We start from the raw sequence: 22,540 nt of genomic DNA, 5'->3' as shown, positions 1-22,540 counted from the left end.
TTTGTCAATTTGTCGAAAAAGGTTATTAATTATGGTTGGAGCTAGGGTTAAGATTGAAGCAAGGTTTAGGGTTTTGGTTGAACCTAGAACACGGGTTTTGGTTGGACCTAGGGTTAGGTTTGGTGCTAGTGTCAGGGTTTACATTGGGACTAGGGTAAGGGTTTGAGCTCATGTTTGGGGATTATGTGTCGGTCCTAAACTATGTATTAGTGATTTAGGGTTTCAAATTACCAGCCAATTAAGGCCACATTTGACCTTTGAGCATGTCACATCACCAGGAGCACAACTGAGATTATGCATGCCTTACACACACCAGGTTGTGGATTTGATCCCCTGTCAAGCCAGTACACATTCTAGGGTTGGGTTTAAGGTTTTGAGATGACCTAGGGTTAGGCTTGGATGTATGGTCAGTGTTGGAGTTTGGGTCAGAGTTTTTGTTTGAGCAAGAGTTAGGGTTGGAGCTAGGGTAAGGGTTTTCGCTTGGAGCAAGGGCTAGGGGGTTTCAATTTACCTACCAATTGAAGCCAATTTTGACTTTTGGGCAATCCACATCACCAGTAGCTCAACTGACAATATGCATGCCTTCCAGACACATAGTTGTGGCTCTGATCCCCAGTCAAGCCAGTCCAAATTTCAAGGTTAGTTTTCTGGGCTTAGGTACATGGTTGGACGTATGTTTTGGGTTTTGGATGTTCTGGTAAGGCTTGGCTCTGCGGTAAAGGTTGGCGATAGGATTAAGTTTTGGTTGGGACTAGAGTTTGGGGGTTAGGGTCCTATCTTTCTTTCTCTCTCCCAATGTCTGTCTGTCAGTCTTTCCCTCTCACTCTACCATCCTCTTTCTATATCTTTCTCGTGTTTTCAACTGGAGAGGCCAGTCAAGTACACTGTATTTTAAATACCGTGTTTAAAACACACTTCAGACAGAAATTGCATTTTGCAAGCTAATGTTTCGTCTTTTTTATATACTGTAATCATTTCTGCATTCTGCGACTGGCTGGCAACCGGTTCAGGGTGTATTCCTGTCCACTGCCCGAAGATAGGTGGGATGGGCTCCACCACACCCGCAACCCTACTGAGGATAAGCGGTGCAGATGATGGATGGATGTTTCTGCATTTGTGAGGGAATTCTTTGCAATTTTGAGCCCCGGCTTTCTAATTAGCACAGAAGTAGCAATTATATCGATCTTCTGTAGGCTGCATTTAAGATAAATATTCATATTTAAGGTGGGGTCCTCAATCTATAGTCTAGCAAGCTGCGAGTTTGAGATCGCTGCTTTAGGGTTCTTATCCAAGGATACTTAAACTTAAGTGTTTTTTTTTTTTTTTTTTTTTTTTTTTTCCAGAAAATCTGAAGTTTGGATTAAAGACTGGCATTCCGGTTAGGTTACAGCAGATACAAATGTAGCATTTATTTGAAATCAGAGTAAAGATTTGATAGTTTGCTCCATCGTCCTTATTTTCGAGAGGGCTCTTAAATTGCACTTTAATCCACAATGGTTTTCAATTTTTGCCACTTACTGTAGCAGGAACTAATTAAATTGCCTTTATTGTCTTTACAGCCCTCAGTTAACAATGAGTCATTAATATACCCCCCACCCCCATCCTCCTTTTAAAGCTCATGTTTTAAGCATCGGGATGTTCAAAAGCACTTTGAATCCTGTCTTTTGTGCTTTTGCATCGCTGAAGGGCAGATTGATGCGGCTTATCACGCGTCCCTCCCGTCAGCTCCGGAAATGAAGGCAGACATAAAGATGGGAAAAAAACAAAGGAAATTAAAACTAGGTCACGTAATGTACCTGGGATTTTTATGCCCCGGTTTGTATTTCTGAATGTCTTTTATCCATCTGTCTGTCTCCTAGGCAACCACAGTCAAATATCCCGGGCTGTAGTGGCGATCAGGGTCATGGACGTAAACGACAACGCCCCAGAGTTTGCCACCGAATATGAAGCCTTTTTATGTGAAAATGGAAGACCCGGCCAGGTAAGGTTATGCAGTTTGGACTCATTCATCAAAGCGTTCATCCGTCACTCTCCTCTTTCCTCCATAATGATTGGCCACGGTGAATTATGGCCTTAATTATTTTGCGGCAAAGACTCAGAGGTCTCGGTTTTGGCCCCCGGGGTGGGAAATGGAACCATCAGGATTGATCATGACACGTTGTCGGTTTTGAATGTCTTTCACGTGGCCACCTCCAGATGGCACAATCCATCGCCCTGCCAAAAAATGTCTCTCACCGGTGCTTAACGTTACCCCCACCTACCCTCTCCTCAATCGACTTCGTTCAAGGCACCTACACGTGTTGGATGCGCTTTTATCGGACGTGAAGAAGAAAGAGCCAAAAACGTCCCTTGGGCCCCAGAATTCTAATCCCCAATCAATCCAAGCAACGCGATAACACTGGTGACAGATTAGCAGATAGAGCCGAGATGCGTCAGGCCGACCGGACAGAACCTTGATGATAAAAATCCGAATCTCAGAGCGATGAAGAGCAAATATTCTGCAAAGTGCGATGAGTATCTTTCTATTACTTTTTTTTTTTTTTTTTAACACAGGTGATCCAAACTGTCAGTGCCGTGGACAGAGATGACCCGATCCAGGGCCACTACTTTGAATACCGCCTGGTGCCTGAGATGCTCAACAATCCCAACTTTACTATTAAAAACAACCAAGGTAAGCAAACAAGAAATCATATAGCTGTATGCATAAGATATGTCCAAATAAACATTGCTTTGAAAAGGCTGTATTTTTTTTTTCTAAAAGCTCCAGTGTGTATTATACAGTGACCCTAAGTGGCTAAAAATAGACGTAATAAATTTAATTAATACACCATTGAGTCAAATAATATCCAAAAAATGCATGTACTACGTCATGAACATGACATTTTAAAGACTCATTTATTTAGTTTTTATTTAATTACGGTATCTTGCAAAAGTATTGGCCTCTCAATAACTTTTCAAAATATAGCAATATTTCAGAGTTCAAACCTATAGATAAGAAAACTCATATTTTCTTAGAATCAACATGAGAGACAAAAACATGAGAAAAACCCCATTGTATTCAGCATTTTATATTGCACTAACAAATAAAAACATGAAAAGTAGACATTACAATATTATTGCCCCCTTTGAGTTAATATTTGGTCCAACTTCCTTTTGCTTCAATCACAGAATTAACAGACAGACAAAACATTCCATAAATACACCACAGGATTGAGGTCTGACCTTTAGCTTGGTCATTCAAACACATTTATATAATTAGTTTTAAACCACTCCATTTTGGATGCCGCCTTATGTAATGGGTCAATATCCTGATGGAAGGTGAACATGCGCCCCGTTCTCAGTTCTCTTGCAGACTCCACTGATGTTTTGGTATAATCACAGAGTATTTGGCTTCATCTATCTTCCCATAGACTCTAACCGTCTTCCCAGACCAAGCTGAAAAACAGCACGATCCTGCCATCACCATGTTTGACAGTGGGGATGGTGTTTTCAGAGTTATGTCCAGTGCGGTGTTACTCTTATGTCAACTTTATTTTCAGCCCAAAATGCTGAAGTTTGGTCTTATCTGACCAGAACACCCTTTTCTACATGTTATTTTTGTCTCCCATGTGGCTTCTTAAAAAATGCCAAACGGGCCTTTTTATGGTGTTCTTTTAGAAACGGCTTTCGTCTTGCCAATATACCATAAAGAGCATAACTATGCAGAATATGACTAATACTTGTCTTATGCACAGCTTGTCCCACCTCATCTGTGTATGCCTGCAGGTCATCCAATGCGATCATTGGTCTCTTGGTTGCTTCTCCCATTAGTTTTCTCTTTGTTTGGGCCAAAAGTTTAAAGGGGGGGTTGTGGTTTTATGCTCTCTCCTTTTTAAGATTATTGTCTCACAGTGCTCCGGAAGATGGAAAAATGTGACATAATGTTTTTTTTTTTGCATCCCTTTCCTGCTTTGAACTTTTCCACAACTTTATGCCGAACCTGCCTGGTGTGTACTCCGGTCATCATAATGTTGTCTATTCTTTGAGACATCTGAGAACATCCGAGAGCAGGTGTTTTTAAACTAAGACACTCAATGACACACAAGTGCACTACGTTTGTCATTGCAATTCATTAAGGTCAACATCGGATCTTTCAGAAGTTATAATGGAACTTCTGGAGTCAGTTGCCGTAAATATAATATAAATGTTGAAACAATTGAGTTTCGCAATTGTGTCTTGTTGATACTTGGAGATTGTTTTCCATTTTTTCAGCTTTAAGTTTGAAGCCTGAAATGTGGCAATATGAAAAATGTTTCTTGGTGCTGCATGTATTATTTTATTTTTGTTGGGCACTGTCTCTACAACTTGCGACACTCTTTGAAACAGTTGACATTTTCGGATGCCATTTTTGATTACTGAAGCCCAAATAATCTTTTTTGCGAAGGTAGCTTGTCCTGATGGTAGGTTTAGCACTTAACTGAAACTTACCTTTCATCGCTGAGTCTTTTAATTCAGGCACCTGGCGCTTGTCCTCTTAACTTTTTTACACTGTTACCTTCTCTAGCCTTTATTGTTAGCCACCTAGCTGCATCCTATGGCACACCAGTGGTTGCTATTGTTATTGTCAGTCGCTCGGTGTAAATAAAGCTTACTTCTTTCTACAATGTTAAACGCCTTCCACAGGTGAGTTTTGTCATTCAGGGTCCTGATACGTGACACAATTTGCATTGCTCATCAACCTTTTACAGGCCTTTTTAGTACATGTTCCCGCTACATCAGCTCTGACCAATTTCAGCTACTCCTGCTTTTCAGCCAATCTGGGTGTATTCATCTCTATTTTTATGTTGAGATAGCGCAAAGTGTTATCTTTAGGGCTTCTGTAGTGATTTAGTCTTCTTTAAATGTGGACAAATTAATTGTTAATGGAAAAAAAATCATTAAATATATAAAAGATCAAAACTTGTCGAATTTGTGAAAAATATACTATTGGCTAAATGCTACAGATTGGGCAGGATTCCTGGTATAACTTTCTTTGATAGGTAGGCTATTGCATACCTGTCAACCTCCACGGCTCCATGCCCTTACAAACTGTCGTATTTTCCCTTACAAAATACAAAATAATTTTACACCATTTTTTTTCAAACACGTTTATTTATGTTGTTTAAAATGTTATATTGTACTTGTGTCTCGTTATATCATATATATTATTAATGAATATTTTGTTGTAAGATAGGCAGCACGGCGGCGCAGTGGTTAGCGCTTGTGCGGCACAGTTCATGTAATGGGAACCTGTCGTGGGTTCAAATCCAGCTCCAGACATCCTGTGCGGAGTTTGTATGTTCTCCCCGTGCTTGCGTGGGTTTCCTCCGGGCACTCCGGTTTCCTCCCACGTTCCAAAAACATGCATTTCAGGTGAATTGGCCGGTCCAAATGGTCCCTAGGTGTGAATGAGCGAATGAGTTGTCTGTCCCTGTGTGCCCTGCGATTGGCTGGCAACCAGTTCAGGGTGTCCCCTGCCCACTGCCCGGAGATGGCTGGGATGGCCTCCAGCCCCCCCGCGACCCTAATGAGGATAAGCGGTACGGCTGATGAGATGAGATGAGATACTGAGTTACTCGACATGAATGAGGTTTATAATAAAAAAAGTTCAAAAATTGAGTAGTTTGGACGTTCACTGTAGAAGGAAAAAATACATGCAAATAATATTAAGTAGAATAATACATTTTCTTATTCAAATTATTAATTAATTTTCTGCATTAAATTATTGTTGGTAATATATTGATTAAAGGGATAACCACAAACCTGTCTTTTTTCATTTTCTCCTTTTATACTTCCTTTTTTCTTAACTTCTTTATACAACATAATAATTCGTAATATAATGCAAAGCAAGTGAGCCGTTTGAGAGCCGGCTCGCTTTAATGAGTTGAGCCGAAAAAGACGGTTCTCTAAAAAGAGACGGACTTTGTTTCACTACACAACTACCACATTAAATCTGATGTTGAATGATGCATGATGGGAAATCCCCAGGCGGCGGACGCATGCGCACAGTAGCATCAAACCGCTCGCTTCATTTGCAACGAAAAAATAAACGATACCGAGATAGAGGCTACCGCGGCGAACTCGTTTGACTTGATTGATTTGCCGTTTCGTGATAGTCGGTGTATACCGGATGGTACCCATAATTGACAAATTTGCGTTTTTCGGTAGAGATTTTTCTTGTACGCCGTACACGTCTTAAAATGCACAATAAACGTACTTTGTACGGCAAAAACGTACAGGTTGACAGGTATGCTATTGTATTAAGCACCACTATCTTCTGTTACTCATTTCAGGTGTGTAGACGATAAACACCAGACACCACACTGTCTTTAGATGGCGAAAACGTGTAAGACTATTATAACAGTTTGGAATATTAGAGTTTCCATGTTTTAGTATTGTAAGCAAAATAATATGCTGGTGGAATGCTTATGCAAGAACTGTTGATTACAATTCAAACTGTAACATGCCGTCACATCTTAATTGATGTCGGACGCCGGCATACTGTGATCCACTTTGGAACGAGTCCACCCTCCTCGTTTTACTGCTCAATGTCGGGTGACTTCCCCGCTACCTCGTGGCAGATGGCGCCACATACTCTACACAATATGCTTGTTGCTTTTTTTTTTCGTATTTATTTTTTTTTTTCTGCTGGTCCAAAGTGGTGGAGGACAAGCTGTGTTATCGTGATGTGTAATGTTTTTCAGCTCACGGCAACAATCTATTCCTATTGTTGCAGCCTTCTGTTTGGACACACAGGCTGCAGGCTAGTGTAATGACGGCAAAAAGAGGACTTCAAAAGCAGTTTATACTTGAGGGGCAGGAGTAAAAACAGGATATTTTTCCCTTTGATTTTTTTTGGTGTTCTCATTTTTCTGTTGCATTAACACTCTGTAAATCTTAGGGAAGCGATAGCATAGACAAAGAAGAATTATTTTAGTTACTCTCTATCATTCACTTGCTTCATCCATATATCCCCTTCTTCCTTCCCTTCTGTATTACTTCCTTCCTTCATTCCTTTCTTTGTTAATTTATTCCTCCCTTCCTTATTCCATTACTTCCTTCCTCCCTTCACTCAAATTCTTCTTACCATCCTTTCTCATTTCTTCCTTGTTCTTCCTTCCTTCTGTCCTTCCAACATCCCCAACCTCCCTAACTCCCTGTCCTTTTTTTATTTTCTATATTTTCTTATTTCTTTCATGCACTCCATTTCTTCTGTCATGTCATCCTTCCCTCTTCCTTCATTATGTTATTTCTTTCTTCCTTCACTTTTCTTTCCTTCCTTTCTTCCTCCATTTCACCTTTTATCCCTATCTCACTTTGTCCCTTCATCCCTTCCCCCTTTATTTTTTCCTTCCTTCCTAGATATGTGTAGAAATACTGTTTTTGTACTGATTTTGTATTTGTAAGACATTTTCATTGAATTTGAAAATGTATATTCACTGATTATTTGGGAGTACTTTGTTTTCCATGACAAATTCATTTACTATTTTCTAAACACATTTTATTAAATGTTGACGCCATTCCATTTATCTCCATATTTGTCTTTTTTTACGATTCACATGAATGTTTACTATAAAAAATGGCAACAAAAACTGCCAAAATAATGAAGATAATTCATTGCTACATCGCTGTGAGGATGTGTGTTGACTTATATGTCAATATTTTTCAAAAATTAATTTTGAATGCAAAATGTCTTCCTATTGGCAATATTTTAACATTTTTTATTTAAATTATATTTTTCAATCATATTTTTTAATTTTAATTTTACAATACATTAGAATATAATTTACTGTGATTGGAACATGTGAAACGCACAAAAAATTTGAATACACTGTACTGTAACAGCATTATTTGGATAACTTCTATACAAATGTTTAGTTATTCATTTAATGCATTTATGCATTTATTCATCATCTTTGTCATTGTTTGTTCTTTTTTATTTATTAATCTGTGAATAATTGCATTTTAAAATAATTACTATCCATTTTCTACCAATATTTGTGTAATCTTTGACTTAAATTATATTAAACATATTTAATTGGTGCATAACAACAATCCTAACCTTGAGCAGTATTATTTTTCCGATATTTTTGTCAATCATTAATTAAGAGATTAAAATATTCTGAAGCAGATACTATCAACTTTTAGTTTTTTTTTTTTTTTTTTTTTTTTATCTCAAATGACCTCCCGGTCTATAGTGTCTTGAGGGGACGGGGGAGGGCGCTTTTTGTAGCTGGTGAAAGTGTTACCCACACAACAGTGGATCAAACGGGAGTCATGAAGGTTCCGCTCTTTTTCGAGCTCCTCTCGCTTTTCTTGAGGCGACACGTCGGATCAAAACAGCCGCCGTTGTTCCTTTTTCCTTTGTCTGGCTCGGTTCTCCGCCGAGCCGAGGGCGCGTTTGTTCTGGTGCACACAATGTAACCCCAGCAGGAATCAAAGCAAATATGTGCAGTCGTTCTCCTCCTAGAGTGTCGTGAAAAAGCATTTGCCCCCTTCCTGAATTTTTTTTTTTTTTTTTTGCATATTTATCACTCACAAAAGTTTTCAGATTATCACACCAATAAAAATATAACATAGACCACCCAAGGTAATAAAAAATGCAGTTTAAAATGTTGATTACATTTAATAAGGCAAAATAAAACAAAATCCAGGCCTATGAGTAAAAGTAACTGCCCCCCTTGTTAAATCACAAAGTGACTGTGACTAACCACAGTTGAATCAAGAAACCACTTAAATTTAATCAGTTAGACAAAGTGAAGGCGTAGGCTACAGTATCTCAAAAACACTATTCACATTCCACAATACAAAAATAAAGCAAAACGTGAATAAAACATGTCAGTCCGGAATAGGTCACAAGGTTAATTCCAGGGCTTCAGGGTCCCAGTGAACCACTGTCAGAGCCATTATCCACAAATAGAGACAACTGGGAACAGTGGCAAACCTTCCTTGGGTGTTCAACCAACTAAGATTATTCCAAATTTGCAACAAAAGCTTATTCTTGAGGTTACAAAATAACCTCAAAAACACACAAGCACGCTGGCTCGCTGGTTTCAGTTACGGTCATTGTTCATGACTCCACTACGGGAAATAAACTGTCCAACCTTGGCATATATGGGTGTGTTCCCAGGTGGAAACCACCGCTGTTACAAAATAACACAAAGAGTCATCTCACATTTGCACAAAAAAGCATCTTGATTATCCTCAAAACTTTTGGAGAAACACACTGTGGACTGATGAGCCAAAAAGTAAACTTTTTGGAAGGTGTGCAGCCTTTTACAACTGCCCTAAAATGACAAAGTATTTGAGAAAAAAATATAATGATGCCAACGGTAAAGCATTGAGGTGGCAGTAGGGGGCTGGGGCTGCTTTGTTGCCTCAATACCAGGACCACTTGGTGTGGTTGACAGAATAATTACATGTGATTCTAGTGTTTACCAAAAGATCTTGAAGAAGAATGTACGGCCATCAGTCCGTGGCCTCAAACTCAAGTGCTCTTGAAGCAGGAATAATAATCAAAAACATACTAGTAAGTCTTTCTAATAAAAAATAAGGTTCTGAAGTTGCCAAGTCTAAGTCAGCATTTAAATCCAATTGGGATGCTGTAGAACATGCTGTAAATGGGCAGTTCATGAGAGAAAACCCTCCTATACATTACATGGCAGATTAAAACCCATTTCGTAAAGAAGAGTGGGCACAGATTCCACCACTGCGTTGTGAAAGACTCATTACCAATCATCATATTTGTTTCTTGTTATCGCTACTAAAGGTTGCCCCACTCGCTATTCGGTTCAGGAGGCTATTCCTTTTTCACATAGAGGTCTTCATTTTTTGGGAGGGGGGCCTTAATAAATGAAATGTACATTTAGTATTTGTAATCTGAAACCTTTGTGAGTGAGACATTTCCACAGCCCTGTACATAGCAGCAGCCACTCATCTATTGCGCCTGAAAGGAGAGGCGCCATATCCACTCCAGCGACTATTCCTGTTCGGCGGAGGTGGCGGCAGACACTCGACCGACGAGTGTCAGGCGGGCCGCCGCGTGCTCGCTTTGTTTGGGATGACGAGAGTAATCACGGGAACGGGCCCACACACCAGGGGAAAGATGCACTTCAACGGATTGAACTTTGAAGTGCTACCAAATGGCGGCTGGTTGAATCCATCAACGCAACCATAAGCTCACGTCGCAGCCTCGGGATTGATTGTACCAACCAACCCCTCTCAATATGAGAATCCGATAGAGGCTGTTTATCGTTGTGTCGTTGCTGCATGCAATATCATAGAAATATGACATTTTTAAAGTTTTCTTAGGTCAAAAAATGTGTATTTATTCTAAATAAAAAGAGACTCACCAAGAGGGGGATGGCATTATTGCCCACTATTGTGCTTTTCAGGTACCTTCCAAAACAAAAACCTTGTGAAAAACTGGGCAAAGGAAAATAGTGAGGTTTGTTTATTGAGTCTCCTTAATGTGTTTATTTTTGTGTGCTTTCTAGCACTCATTTTATTTGGCCCCTTAGATGTTACTTATCCTTGCACCTCACGTAATAGTAGTTTAGTGAATGATAGAGGATTGTTATTATGTGTTCTTTTAAAGTGAGTATAGCCTACTTTTGCTGGAAAAATACCAGCTACTTTCATTTAATGTTCATGTAATGGGGATGTTATATCAAACTTGTTATTTGTGCCGTGTATCCAATCATATTGGAATTTATTTGTTTTGCTTTTTAGGAGGTATGTTTATGTTCACAAGATTATATGTGTCATTTTATTGTTTGCCAACATTTGACCAATCTGGCCCTCGCCTTGTAGCTTTATTTTATGTTCAGCCTTTTGACTTGGATGCCTTTGCTTTAAGTCAAGTCAAGTCATGTTTATTTGTACAGCCCTTAATCACAAGGAGTCTCAAAGGGCTGCACAGACCACAGATTATTGCAAACCACAGACTATTATTACACCATCCCCTGATCTAAAACCCACATGAGGGCAAGGAAAAACTCAAAAACCTCAACATGAGGAAAATTAAGACAGCTTGAGAAGGGACCGCACATGCGGTAATCCCCCTTCCAGGATGACCAGGTCAACGGATATTGCGAACAACGTTATGTATTATTTAGCACCTCCTAGGAAAATAAAATGTTATTCAGAATAAAAATAATATATTGATTAAAATAAATAGCAAAAATACACGATGGAGCTGATATAATTGTCTGGTACCTGCTGCTACAGGTACTCAAAATATTCAAGAAGACAGGGCAAAAAATGAGCTATAAATGGTGCAGTTTTTTTCATAGTTTGTATTTTTCCTTGTGCTGTGTACCACTAATTTCTGTTCCAGCTACATTTAATGGTCAATTATTACACAGTGTAGCTTTAAGGGAGCAAAACATGAACACTCCCAAAGTCAATTCAAGTCAAGTCATGGTTATTTGTTTAGCCCTTAGTCACAAAGAGTCTCAAAGGGCTGCACAAATCAAAGACTATTGCAAACTATTATTATAGACTATTATGACACCATCCCCTGATCTAAAACCTACATGAGGGCAAATAATACACAGATATTGTCAACATAAAATATAGATTATTCATATGCTGTAGAATAAAAGTGTGTTTGAGCTTAGATTTTCCACTGAGGTTGTAGATTGAATCTCAGGCGGAAGAACATTCCACCGCACTGGGGCCCGAATGGAGAACGCTCTCGAACCTGCAGATCTCTTCTTGGCTCTTGGGATCACTAGTAGACCAGCATTTTTAGAGCGAAGGCTCTGGACCGGAACATAGGGCGAAATTAAATCTGAAAGAAATGAGGGAGCAAACATTTAATCTACATATTGATAGTACTGTGTAGTACTTTGACATGCGACTTTTGCGTCCTCAGTGCATCACATTATTGATTATACTCTATTTATTTTTTTCAATTTTCAGGTTTCACTTTTAAATTTGTACTTAGTGGAAGCAAGCATCACTTTACATCGAAACCAATCAAAGAACGGCCTTTTGTTTCCTGGGCACTAAATGGAGCAATTCAAACCAATCTTTTTTAACACTAGTGACAATTGAATATCCACTAATACGAGAAAATAAATTCTTAGAGCAGGCACGAGCAACATCATTACGCAAGTAAATGTCATTTTTGCATTTAATTTTTGTTACTTTTTGTATTTTGGCAGAGTACAAAGACAACATTAATTTAACTAACAAAAGAAAACAAGAACCTATTTGCAAAGAAACTGCTTTGCAATGCAATAATATAAGACATAATCGTGTGCCCAAAAGGAGTCGGCTGAAGCAGGAGCTTTTAAGTGCATATCCCATTACACTGTGTCTTACAGGAAAGACATATTCAAAATCAAAGCAAGAAAACAAACCCTATCCCATAAAAGACGAGTAAAATATTATGCAATTACATTGATAGCGCCTACAACAACATACTTACATAAATCCATCCTAAAATAATTAGCTTTATGGTATTTTTCATCATAGTAGTAGGGGGTGATGGAGTTTTCAATGAAATGTTTGCGGAGTTCGGACAGTGAACCTCAAAGGAGGATACTTTTTATTTTTTTGAGAAGCACGGGGCTTTTTGACAGGCTTTGAGGGATGAAAGAGGTGACAGTATTTGGTGATAGGGGGCAGTAATGGCACCAAAGTGATGGATGCCACCCGCCTTTAAACCTGAAGAAGAAGAATCACAGTGTGTGTGTATATATATATATATATATATATACATACATATATATATAATTATTCTTCTTCTTCAGGTTCAAAGGTGGGTGGCATCCATCACTTGGTGCCATATGTAATGTTTTTGTCAATTAAAAAAAAGGATTAATGTTACCAAAATATGCAAAATACTAGTCTGTTTGTTCTTGCAGTTTTTTTTGGTCTTGCTCTATATTTGCACTTTTATGCTACACATGTATAATGTGTGCCCGAAGTGGATTGCCAGAGGCATAGACTTACTCTACATATGGATGGATATAACTGTGGCATTTTCACCGTGGGGGAAGATAATAAAACAACATTTTTCCAGGGAAATCAACGAATACTCACCAGTCTTTTTAGTGAGTAAATCAGAAATTGCATGTATCATTCGTCTCCAGAGTTCTTTTGGGCACAACAATACCCCTGAAGAGGGAAACTTAAGGTGTGCAAAAATGTTACATGCTTTTTTACAAAAATCGAGGATTACTGAAATGCCAATGACACGTTTGTCGTGATACATTAGATTTGAGTCAAGCTCGCTTGGTAAACCTCCACCTGCTGAGATGAGCAGTTCTAATGACCCCAAACATACCCGAGCCCCCCGCAGTGAGCCTGCCGCTTGCACAAACAAGCAATAAAGAACATGACAGCCAAGTTGACCAGCAAGTGACCTTAAAATGAAACCAAACAGCCACAGTTAGGGTGTTTGTAGCTTTAGGGGCAAATAATTTACCTATAAAATGTGCAAATAATTTCGCATGACGTAGTTGCATGCATAATCTGCAAAAACCTGGTTTAATTGAAATTGCATCCTTGACTGAAAATCGAAATGACGTGTGGACTCGTCAGACCACAGCACACCAGTTCAATTTGTGTCTATATTTCTCAAGAAGAACTTGTGTTAGATAGCGACAATTGTTGTAATGTCCTGCTCATTTATTTTTATATAAATGACCCCCATTTCCTGTTTCAATCGTCATTGTGCCACTTGTAAACCGATTTGACTCGTAGACTTAGGAAAATACCCTACATCTGGGTTCACTGTCCAGGAAATAGCGCGGGAATAAAAAAAAGAGGTGTTTGCGCCTGGGCTTTTAAATGACGCTGATGTCAGTCACTGGAGGCGTGTCCTGTGACCGGTTAGAGCTCCTGTTGATGCTTATCAAAAATAAAATTGGTTGATTATGATAATTGTTGAAAATAGAGGAAAATATAGTAAATTCCATTCGGACGCGCAATGAAATAAGTCACTGGCCCAAAACATGACACAGATATGCAAAGCATGATTTTTTGATTAAAAGTGAACACTCGGCGTTCAACACTTTATTATACAGCTGGAGAGTCTGGTCACTGCATGTGCAATTTAAGAAAAAGGAAAGGTCTCTTGACGAATATTGGGTCTTTGTTCTGTGGGCAGAGTCAGTGATAGTAAAGGGTTATGGAAAATTAGTTTGTGGCAGTGTTGTACCTCTACATTGGTAAGGCCATTATTGGATTAAAAATCTGTAAATAGTAAGGCCACTTTCACACTAAAGCAAGTTTTAATCAATGATTTGCCAAATAGTGATTGTTTCAACAAACTCATCATGTGGCATCAAAACCAATTCATTGGGGATTTCATAAAAAAATAAGACGGATTAAGTGCAACAATTGTTTTGAAAAATCAACAGTTTTAAGCCTTTCTCTCGAAAGCCAATTATTGTCAGTAATGCCCATTTTTACATGATGTCAACGGAAAATACTTTCAATGCGACTGCACCGAATAAAGTGAATGGATAAACCAGCTATTTTCAAACACTGTGCCGCGACACACTAGTGTGCCATGAGAGATCGTCAGATGTGCTGTGAGAAATCAAGCAATTTCATTTCTTAAAATTTTATAAAACATTTATGAATCATTATCTGCAAATATTATGTCATTGTCAAATGTCTGTCCTGTAAAAACTGGCCCGGGTGCTGTGGAATGCTTTTCCCCCTGAGATTTGATCTGTAACCTCAGTGGAAATGTTTAAATCTAAGCTTGAAACACACTTCTACTCTATGTATGAATGACCTATAGTTTATGTTGATAATATGTGTATTATTTGCCCTAATGTAGGTTTTAGATGAGGGGATGGTGTAATAATAGTCTGTAATAATAGTTTGCAATAGTCTTTGATTTGTGCAGCCCTTTGAAACTCTTTGTGATTAAGGGCGTCACAAATAAACATGACTTGACTATATTGTAATTAAAAATACTGTTCAGTATCATTTCATAACATTTTTGGTTAGTGGTGTGCCACAAAATTTTTCCAATGTAAAAAACATGCCCTGGCTCAAAAAAGGTTGAAAACACTGGGATAAACTACAGACACGGAAAAAATCCAAGGATCTGCACTCTGGTTTTGAAGCTTTTTCAATGCAATCCACATGTTTACTTCTATTTTTACCATCAAACGTCGCTTAGATAATGACCTGTGTAGCTTGACTAGGAAAAGTGCATCTTTTATTTCTCCTTCCGCGAAGCGTGAAGCGATCTAAATGGGATGGGACGGTCGGGCGTTCGGGAAGCCGAGTGTTCTTTGCTCTGCGTCGACACTTGTGAGACGATAAATGCGAGCATATGTTGCCATCAATTACTCAAATCTTCCCGCCCGCCGAGCATCTTTTTGATCAAGTCAGCAGCCGCAGAGTGCCATGTTGATAACATTCCCCGGCAGGAAACGGAAAGGTTAGCCTATGCGTTTTTTTTTTTCTTAGTACCAGACCCCTTATTCAACTCATTTACTGTGATTGTCGCTTATAACGGTCAATATGGGAGTGGATTAATTCATGTCATAAACTTGTATGGCTTATAGTTGCAGTGATTGAGTAAATTTGTTGACTCTCAATGGGAATTGCGGGTTCTGGCCCATTGTTGCCATTTTGGCTCATTTTTGAAGGACAGAACATGTATTTTTTTAGTTCTATTGACATGGGATATATCAAACGAAAGCTTCGACCTTTGACTTTCATTAGAAAAAAATACAGTGCAGATGCTGCCCTACTTGAATGTGTTTGTAGGTTGCTTCAGTGCTATATGTTGTATGTTTAAGGTTTATACAAGTATGTTTAAGGCTTGTGTAAGTAAAATGTATTGTGTTGTACTAATCAATAAACATGTCATAATAATAATAATATGCTCTATAAAGATGAATAAAGATCAGTGCAATTTGCTTTTGGAAAATAAACTTCAAGAGGTCCTCCTACGTGTTGGAGAGGGGCCGGAAAAAAGTGATCCTTCCATTTTTTCAACATCATCAAGCTTTCTTATTCCACTTTCGTTTCAAACGAAATGGCTGGCCTCTTCTTTACACTTTACACTAACTATATTGAATTGCTTCACGAGATATTAAACAATAAAAATGTCCTTAGCGTGCTGGAGATACACTATAGTATTTTTACACACGAACTAGGAAGAGGAAACCGGATTTCTTCTTCGGCGTGGATGCTGGGTGAGATCTCACAGCGCCACAAGCCATTAGCGGCGGAAAGAAGCACCACAGTAATGTCCAGTACTCGGAAAAGCGTCCACATAATACAAAATCTAATTAACAGCAATGCTTGGTAGGCGCTACAAAACAAAGACTAACAAGGAAATTGACCGTGTAATTAAAACACAGCAAACCAATTTCTGCCAAGCATCCGAAATGTCAAAATGAAAAAAAATCAATGAAGTGCAGGTAAACTGCGGGAATAACTCTGACTCAAATGTTTTGTCATATAATTAGTAACATGCATGAATGGATGAAGACTATTCCCACTGTCCCTAGGAAGTAAGATCACAGTCTTGGCAGAATCAGTGGGGAACCGTCTAAAAAAAGTAACGTATTAAGAGAGCATTCACCACCCTGAACAAACGCGCAACACAGTAATATATATATAAATCTCATCTCATTAGCTGTACCGCTTATCCTCATTGGGGTTGCGGGGGGGCTGGAGCCCATCCCAGCCATCTCCGGGCAGTGGGCAGGGGACACCCCGAACTGGTTGCCAGCCTTTTATATATATATATATATATATATATATATATATATATATATATATATATTCGGGGCAGCACGGCGGCGCAGTTGTTAGCGCTTGTGCGGCACAGTTCATGTCATGGGAACCTGTCGTGGGTTCAAATCCAGCTCCAGACTTCCTGTGCGGAGTTTGTATGTTCTCCCCGTGCTTGCGTGGGTTTCCTCTGTGCACTCCGGTTTCCTCCCACATTCAAAAAACATGCATTTCAGGTGAATTAGCCGGTCCAAATTGTCCCTAGGTGTGAATGAGCGAATGAGTTGTCTGTCCCTGCGTGCCCGGCAATTGGCTGGCAACCAGTTCAGGTTGTCCCCTGCCCATTGCCCGGAGATGGCTGGGATGGGCTCCAGCCCCCCTGCGACCCTAATGAGGATAAGCGGTACGGATGATGAGATATATATATTCGAATGTCTGCCCTATGGTTTCCATGAGTTATCTTTTCCCTTTCACTGCAAGCCCTAAGGGGCCAATAGGGAATGCAGACAGTACAAAAAAATACATTTCCTTATCGCTGTCTCGAAAAGTCTTTACGAAACACACACAATTCACAACTGATTATAGAGCAAAAAAAGAGCATTGTGGGAGGGAGTTTAGCAAATATATATATATATATCATTAGTTACGTTGAAAAATTGGAATACAAGAAAAATAAGTATTAAGATCATATTTATTAAATTATTATCCGTCTATTATTGTTTTGAACTATGTTCACTATGCTGTTATCAATGAGAATAAAGACGATTCTAGTTCTACTAAAAGGGGTGTCTAACAAACTGGTGACAACTTTCCCAAAATCAACTTTCCACCTTGTTCTCATCTCCTATTTTAGACAACTCTATTAGCGTCCTGGCCAAGCACGACACATTCCGCCGGCAGAAGCAGGAGATGTACTTCCTGCCCATCGTGGTGACGGACAACGGCAGCCCGCCCTTGAGCAGCACCAACACCCTGACAATTCGTGTTTGTGGATGCAGCAAGGAGGGCGTGGTGCAGTCCTGCAACGTGGAGGCCTACGTGCTTCCCATCGGACTCAGCATGGGCGCTCTCATTGCCATTCTGGCCTGCATCATCCTGCTCTTAGGTGAGAATATTACGAGTATTCGCTTCAGAGAACCCACAAATAATTAATCAATATGTCACATTGGGGTTTTTCAATCAGTGTGCACAAAAAAACAAAAACAAAACAATGAATCTTATTGCATTGGCAGAAAATGTTGCTCGTTTACATGTTTGTTTTTTAAATGTTAACATACTTTAAAAACTCTTCTTACTTTCCTCGGACTCTGATTTAATTGATGAATTTCTTTTTAATGTAATGAGCTGCTGAAATACTAGCTGAAGCTGTAGCTTAGCAGTTTGACTTGTGCGCCCGCCCCTGACAGCATAAACCAGTCCATCACAGTCGCTCACACAGACAGTCAAGCCCACCCACTACACAAAACCCTCTCTAACTTGCCCCCGTGATAGTGTTTGCTGCGTGCTGTCAGCTGAACACAATGCAAGATACTTTGATATCAATGACAAGGAAGATGATTCAATCCAAATTATGCAAAGCAGTGAACCAGCGATAACCAAAGTGCGAAGTAGAAACAATTAGATAAAAAAGCTTGATCCATTTTCTCTTGTTTGTCTTTCTGGGACAGTAATAGTGGTGCTCTTCGTGACGCTGCGTCGCCACAAGAGCGAGCCGCTCATCATCAAGGACGACGAGGACGTTCGCGAGAACATCATCCGCTATGACGACGAAGGCGGCGGCGAGGAGGACACGGAGGCCTTTGACATCGCCACCCTGCAGAACCCGGACGGCATCAACGGCTATCTTCCTCGCAAGGACATCAAGCCCGACCTGCAATTCATGCCGAGGGCCGGCCACCACTCGGGCCCCAACGGGGTGGACGTGGACGAGTTCATCAACGTGAGGCTTCACGAAGCCGACAACGACCCCACGGCACCTCCTTATGACTCCATCCAGATCTACGGTTACGAAGGCCGGGGATCGGTCGCCGGCTCCCTCAGCTCGCTGGAGACCGCCTCGTCCGACTCGGACCAAAACTATGACTACCTCAGGGAGTGGGGCCCTCGTTTCAGGAGACTCGGGGAACTCTACTCGGTAGGCGAGAGTGATCGCGAGACCTGACTTTAAAACAAAACTTCCAGAATTTTTTCTTCTCTCTTTTGTCCACATGTGTATTAAGCGCTAGAGCTCTAGAAACAGAAAAACAAGAAAAATACCACAGGCTACTTTTTTTTTTTGATCCTCCCTAGAGCGGAGGTATGAGCAGTCATCCACATCGTAATCGTTGAACCGAAAACAACCGTCTTTTTACTAGGAGATTCTTGTGGAGTGTAAAAAAAAAAACTTTAGATGCCGTTGTGGAGTGTCTAGCAGTGTTTTGGGTGTTAGTCATTGCCGTGACTTCCAGTAGCAGAGCGCCGGTAGGCCGATACCACTCGGCCAATATCGAATGGACTATAAAGCAATACGTGGTCTACCTTACAACAATGAATGTATGCGAAGATTCGAACAACAACACAAAAAGACAAAAAAAAAGGGGGGGGAAGGTTCGCTTTGGAAAAAAAAGTGACTTTGTTATCATTTGATATGTTCTCTCAATGGTGGCCACATTTATAAACTACGCTTTATACAACTTTGTATTTACATGCTACAGGTGGTCCTGCAACCATCGAGCTAGCCTATAAAAAGAGAAGAAGAAAAAAAGTATAAACTCTGAGGCCTTCTTTTTACAGAAGCAAGTTCAATTGTCACGTTTTTTTGTTTTTTTTTGTGTTGATTGATTATTCACCATATTTTGTACAGCTTTTCCCTTTCCCTGCTGAAAACCTCTCGCAATGTTAGCATCTCCCCTCTACATGCTAACTCATCATTTGATCAGCTAGAAAATTAAAAAAACAAAAACAAATCCAGCCCGTGTGCATATTGAAAAAAAAAGCTTGTGCTGTACATAGCATTTTTGCTAAAGTCATTAGTTTCAGGAAAAAAGTTAAAGGAGTATTAAAAAATTTCCAAGTGTAATAAGACAGTAGTAGATTCAACGGTCTATCGACCTGACGCTAACATTTTCTGCCGTGCTTTCAATGCGTATCGGTGTGTATCTTCATTTATTTACTCCCCTGTAACGTAATCGCACCAGATTACTCTGTATTGTTTCCTACTTTGTCAAATATATTTTTATAAATAGCGTTGAAACTGTGTCGTCTGCTACTTAATGAATCGGGGAGTGGCGGAAGAGGAGCAACTCATTGATGAAGTTTGGTGTTGAGAGGTGACTACGGTGGGAAAGGTCTTGAATTTCATGGAGTCAATTAAACAGGTAAAATTAATATTTCACATTTTTACTCGTCATGGGGCAATGCACGAGTTAACAACACGTGAATTACTGATCATATGTAATTTGTAAGAGTATTACATATCCAATTAAAGATGAACACGCTTGGCGGGGTGAGGCCCACAACAATCGAGCTTTGCCTTGGAATTGAAACAACACTTGTACCTCAGGTTTCAAATTCAAACCAAGTTGGAGGTTGAGGTCTGAAATTATATTTCCCGTAATAAATAATGGTTTACTCAGCCGTCAAGTCAAGTCATGTTTATTTGTATAGCCCTTCAGTCTCAAAGGGCTGCACATATCAAAGACTATTGCAAACTATTATTACAGATTATTATGACACCCTCCCCTCATCTAAAACCTACATGAGGGCAAATGATACACATATTATCAACATAAAGTATAGGTTATTCATATGCTATAGACTAGAAGTGTGTTTTAAGCTTAGATTTAAACAGTTCCACTGAGGTTGCAGATCGAACCTCACGGGGAAGAGAATTCCACAGTAGTCTGTTAGCATGTCTATCTAACCAGAAATGTAGTCTTAAACATGTAGAAACATAATTTTTTAAGAGTATTAAAAACAATAAGAATACATTTATACACTTTTTTTACAATTTACATACCTTTGGAGTATTCAGGGTGGCCTCTTTTTGGCTTCCTCTGGAGTGTACATATTGGCCGGCATTTTCCTCCTAAAAATACAATCTCATCATATATGCGTTTTATTCTTCTCTCTGTTGTACTCTATAGCAAATATTATATAACTCTTGTTTAATTTAGGCACTTTATCAAAAGCCCTGACCTATTCTCAATCTAGCCTCTGTTTCTATGGTTATGTTTTGCTTCTCCCTTGAGTATCATTACATACCTTAGGGCACATAGCGACCACATACTATGAAATACATGTATATGATAAAATGACTTGATAAATAAATATACTTGTAAATGAAAATCACATCGTATTCACCTTTTGCATGACTTGACTTGAGATGGTCTAGTGGAGTGGCGGTGGGTGCAGAGGGGGCATAAGACAGCAAATTAAAATTAAAAAAGAACTTCATCTTATGAGGATTGTCAAGTAAAGTCAAGTCATGTTTATTTGTATAGCCCTTAATCACAAAAAGTCTCAAAGCGGTGTACAGCCTAAAGACTAACATTACACCATCCCTAAATGAGGATAAGGAAAAACCTCAGCATGAGGAAAATAAAGAAACACAAATGATGTAAACCCCCTTTTAGGATGATCGGGCTGCATTAGATGCTTGGAGCAACAGAAAATACACATGAATCATCAACATGAAATATAGGTAATAACATATGTCCATTTGACAGCTTCCTTAGGTCAACATTTTCATGAGCCTTTGAATATAATTGTGTTTAAGCCTAGATTTTCAATACTTAAACTGATGTTGAAGATCAAACCTGGGGGGGGCAGAGCATTCCACAGAACCTGGGCCCGAATGAGCAACACTCTCGAACCTGTGGATTTCATCTTGGCTTTTGGAATCACTTGTAAACCGGCATTTTCCAAGTGAAGGGAAAATACAATCTGAAAGAAATGAGGGGAAGAAGTCCACGCAAAATGTTGCATGTTAGGGTCATGTTGGTATTATTACGAGCATAACCTTAACATGCCCTTCAATATTTCCTTGCTTAAATTACGTCCTTGTTTTTAAAAATAAGCCTAATAGTCGACTGGTTACGGACATGCAACATAGCGAAGGTAGCAATTAATGTGTGCATCTTATTTTGTGTATATTATTTTATCAAGCTTTTTTTCTATGGTTTCCATGAGTTATCTTTTCCCTTTAGCATCACTGCAAGCCCTAAATGGCCAATAGGGAATGCAAACAATATAAAAAATATACATTTTCTTATCGCTGTCTCGAAAAGTCTTTACAAAACACACACGATTCACAACTGATTGTAGAGCAAACGTGAGCATTGTGGGAGTGAGTTTAGCAAATTGCATTTCAGCATGTTCTTGATACTCTGACACAGCCCAAAAGCAAACAGGCATGAAATAAGTGATTTGCAAAGTCACATGCAAGAATGCCACAAAGTTTGTATGTTTTGGGGCATGCGAAATAATACATTGCTAATGTTGTAATTGGGGAAATTGCTGTAATGAGGGGCCGTAAAATATTCTTAAATTAAAAACATCATAAATCAGGAACGCCATAACCAGGGTGTCTACTCTAGTCCCCTATCGATTCATTTTATTTAGAACATAACTTCTATCGCAAGCCTCAGCAATATAATTCACTGAAATTGTATCCACCGCTGCTGCCTACTCCTTTTAAAGAAACACTAGAAAAATACCCCGCTGATCCAAAACCATTCCACTTCTGCGTTATGTTCTCATTTCCGCTAATCTTCAAACTTGGAATGAATTAGCCAGATACAACAAGAAAAAAGTGGGAGAA

The 22,540-nt window shown here is 39.3% G+C and overlaps 1 protein-coding gene and 1 long non-coding RNA gene across 3 annotated transcripts in view; one reads left to right on the top strand and one right to left on the bottom strand.

Annotated features, from left to right (window-relative positions):
- cdh8 (cadherin 8) overlaps positions 1 to 19,975 on the top strand; it is a 228,626-nt gene extending 208,651 nt beyond the window's left edge. For both annotated transcript variants that reach the window (XM_088333954.1, XM_088333955.1), the window contains 4 exons: positions 1,860 to 1,981; positions 2,554 to 2,671; positions 17,594 to 17,845; positions 18,408 to 19,975. In XM_088333954.1, the coding sequence (XP_088190080.1) occupies positions 1,860 to 1,981; positions 2,554 to 2,671; positions 17,594 to 17,845; positions 18,408 to 18,901 (986 nt within the window). In that variant the 3' untranslated portion in view covers positions 18,902 to 19,975. The remainder of the gene's footprint in view (positions 1 to 1,859; positions 1,982 to 2,553; positions 2,672 to 17,593; positions 17,846 to 18,407) is intronic.
- On the bottom strand, positions 11,644 to 21,299 carry LOC148367137 (uncharacterized). Its single transcript, XR_015850274.1, has 3 exons — positions 21,082 to 21,299; positions 20,738 to 20,806; positions 11,644 to 11,812 (listed from the first exon to the last, which is right to left on the bottom strand). It is a non-coding gene; the product is annotated as an uncharacterized LOC148367137 (long non-coding RNA).
- Positions 21,300 to 22,540: the final 1,241 nt, after the last annotated feature.

This window comes from Urocampus carinirostris, chromosome 4 (genome assembly GCF_059441175.1).
Source record: "Urocampus carinirostris isolate Australia breed hairy pipefish chromosome 4, RoL_Ucar_1.0, whole genome shotgun sequence".
Classification (NCBI taxonomy): Eukaryota; Metazoa; Chordata; class Actinopteri; order Syngnathiformes; family Syngnathidae; genus Urocampus; species Urocampus carinirostris.
Note: the sequence above shows the minus strand (reverse complement) of the source record. Positions and strands in the feature narration are given on the sequence as shown.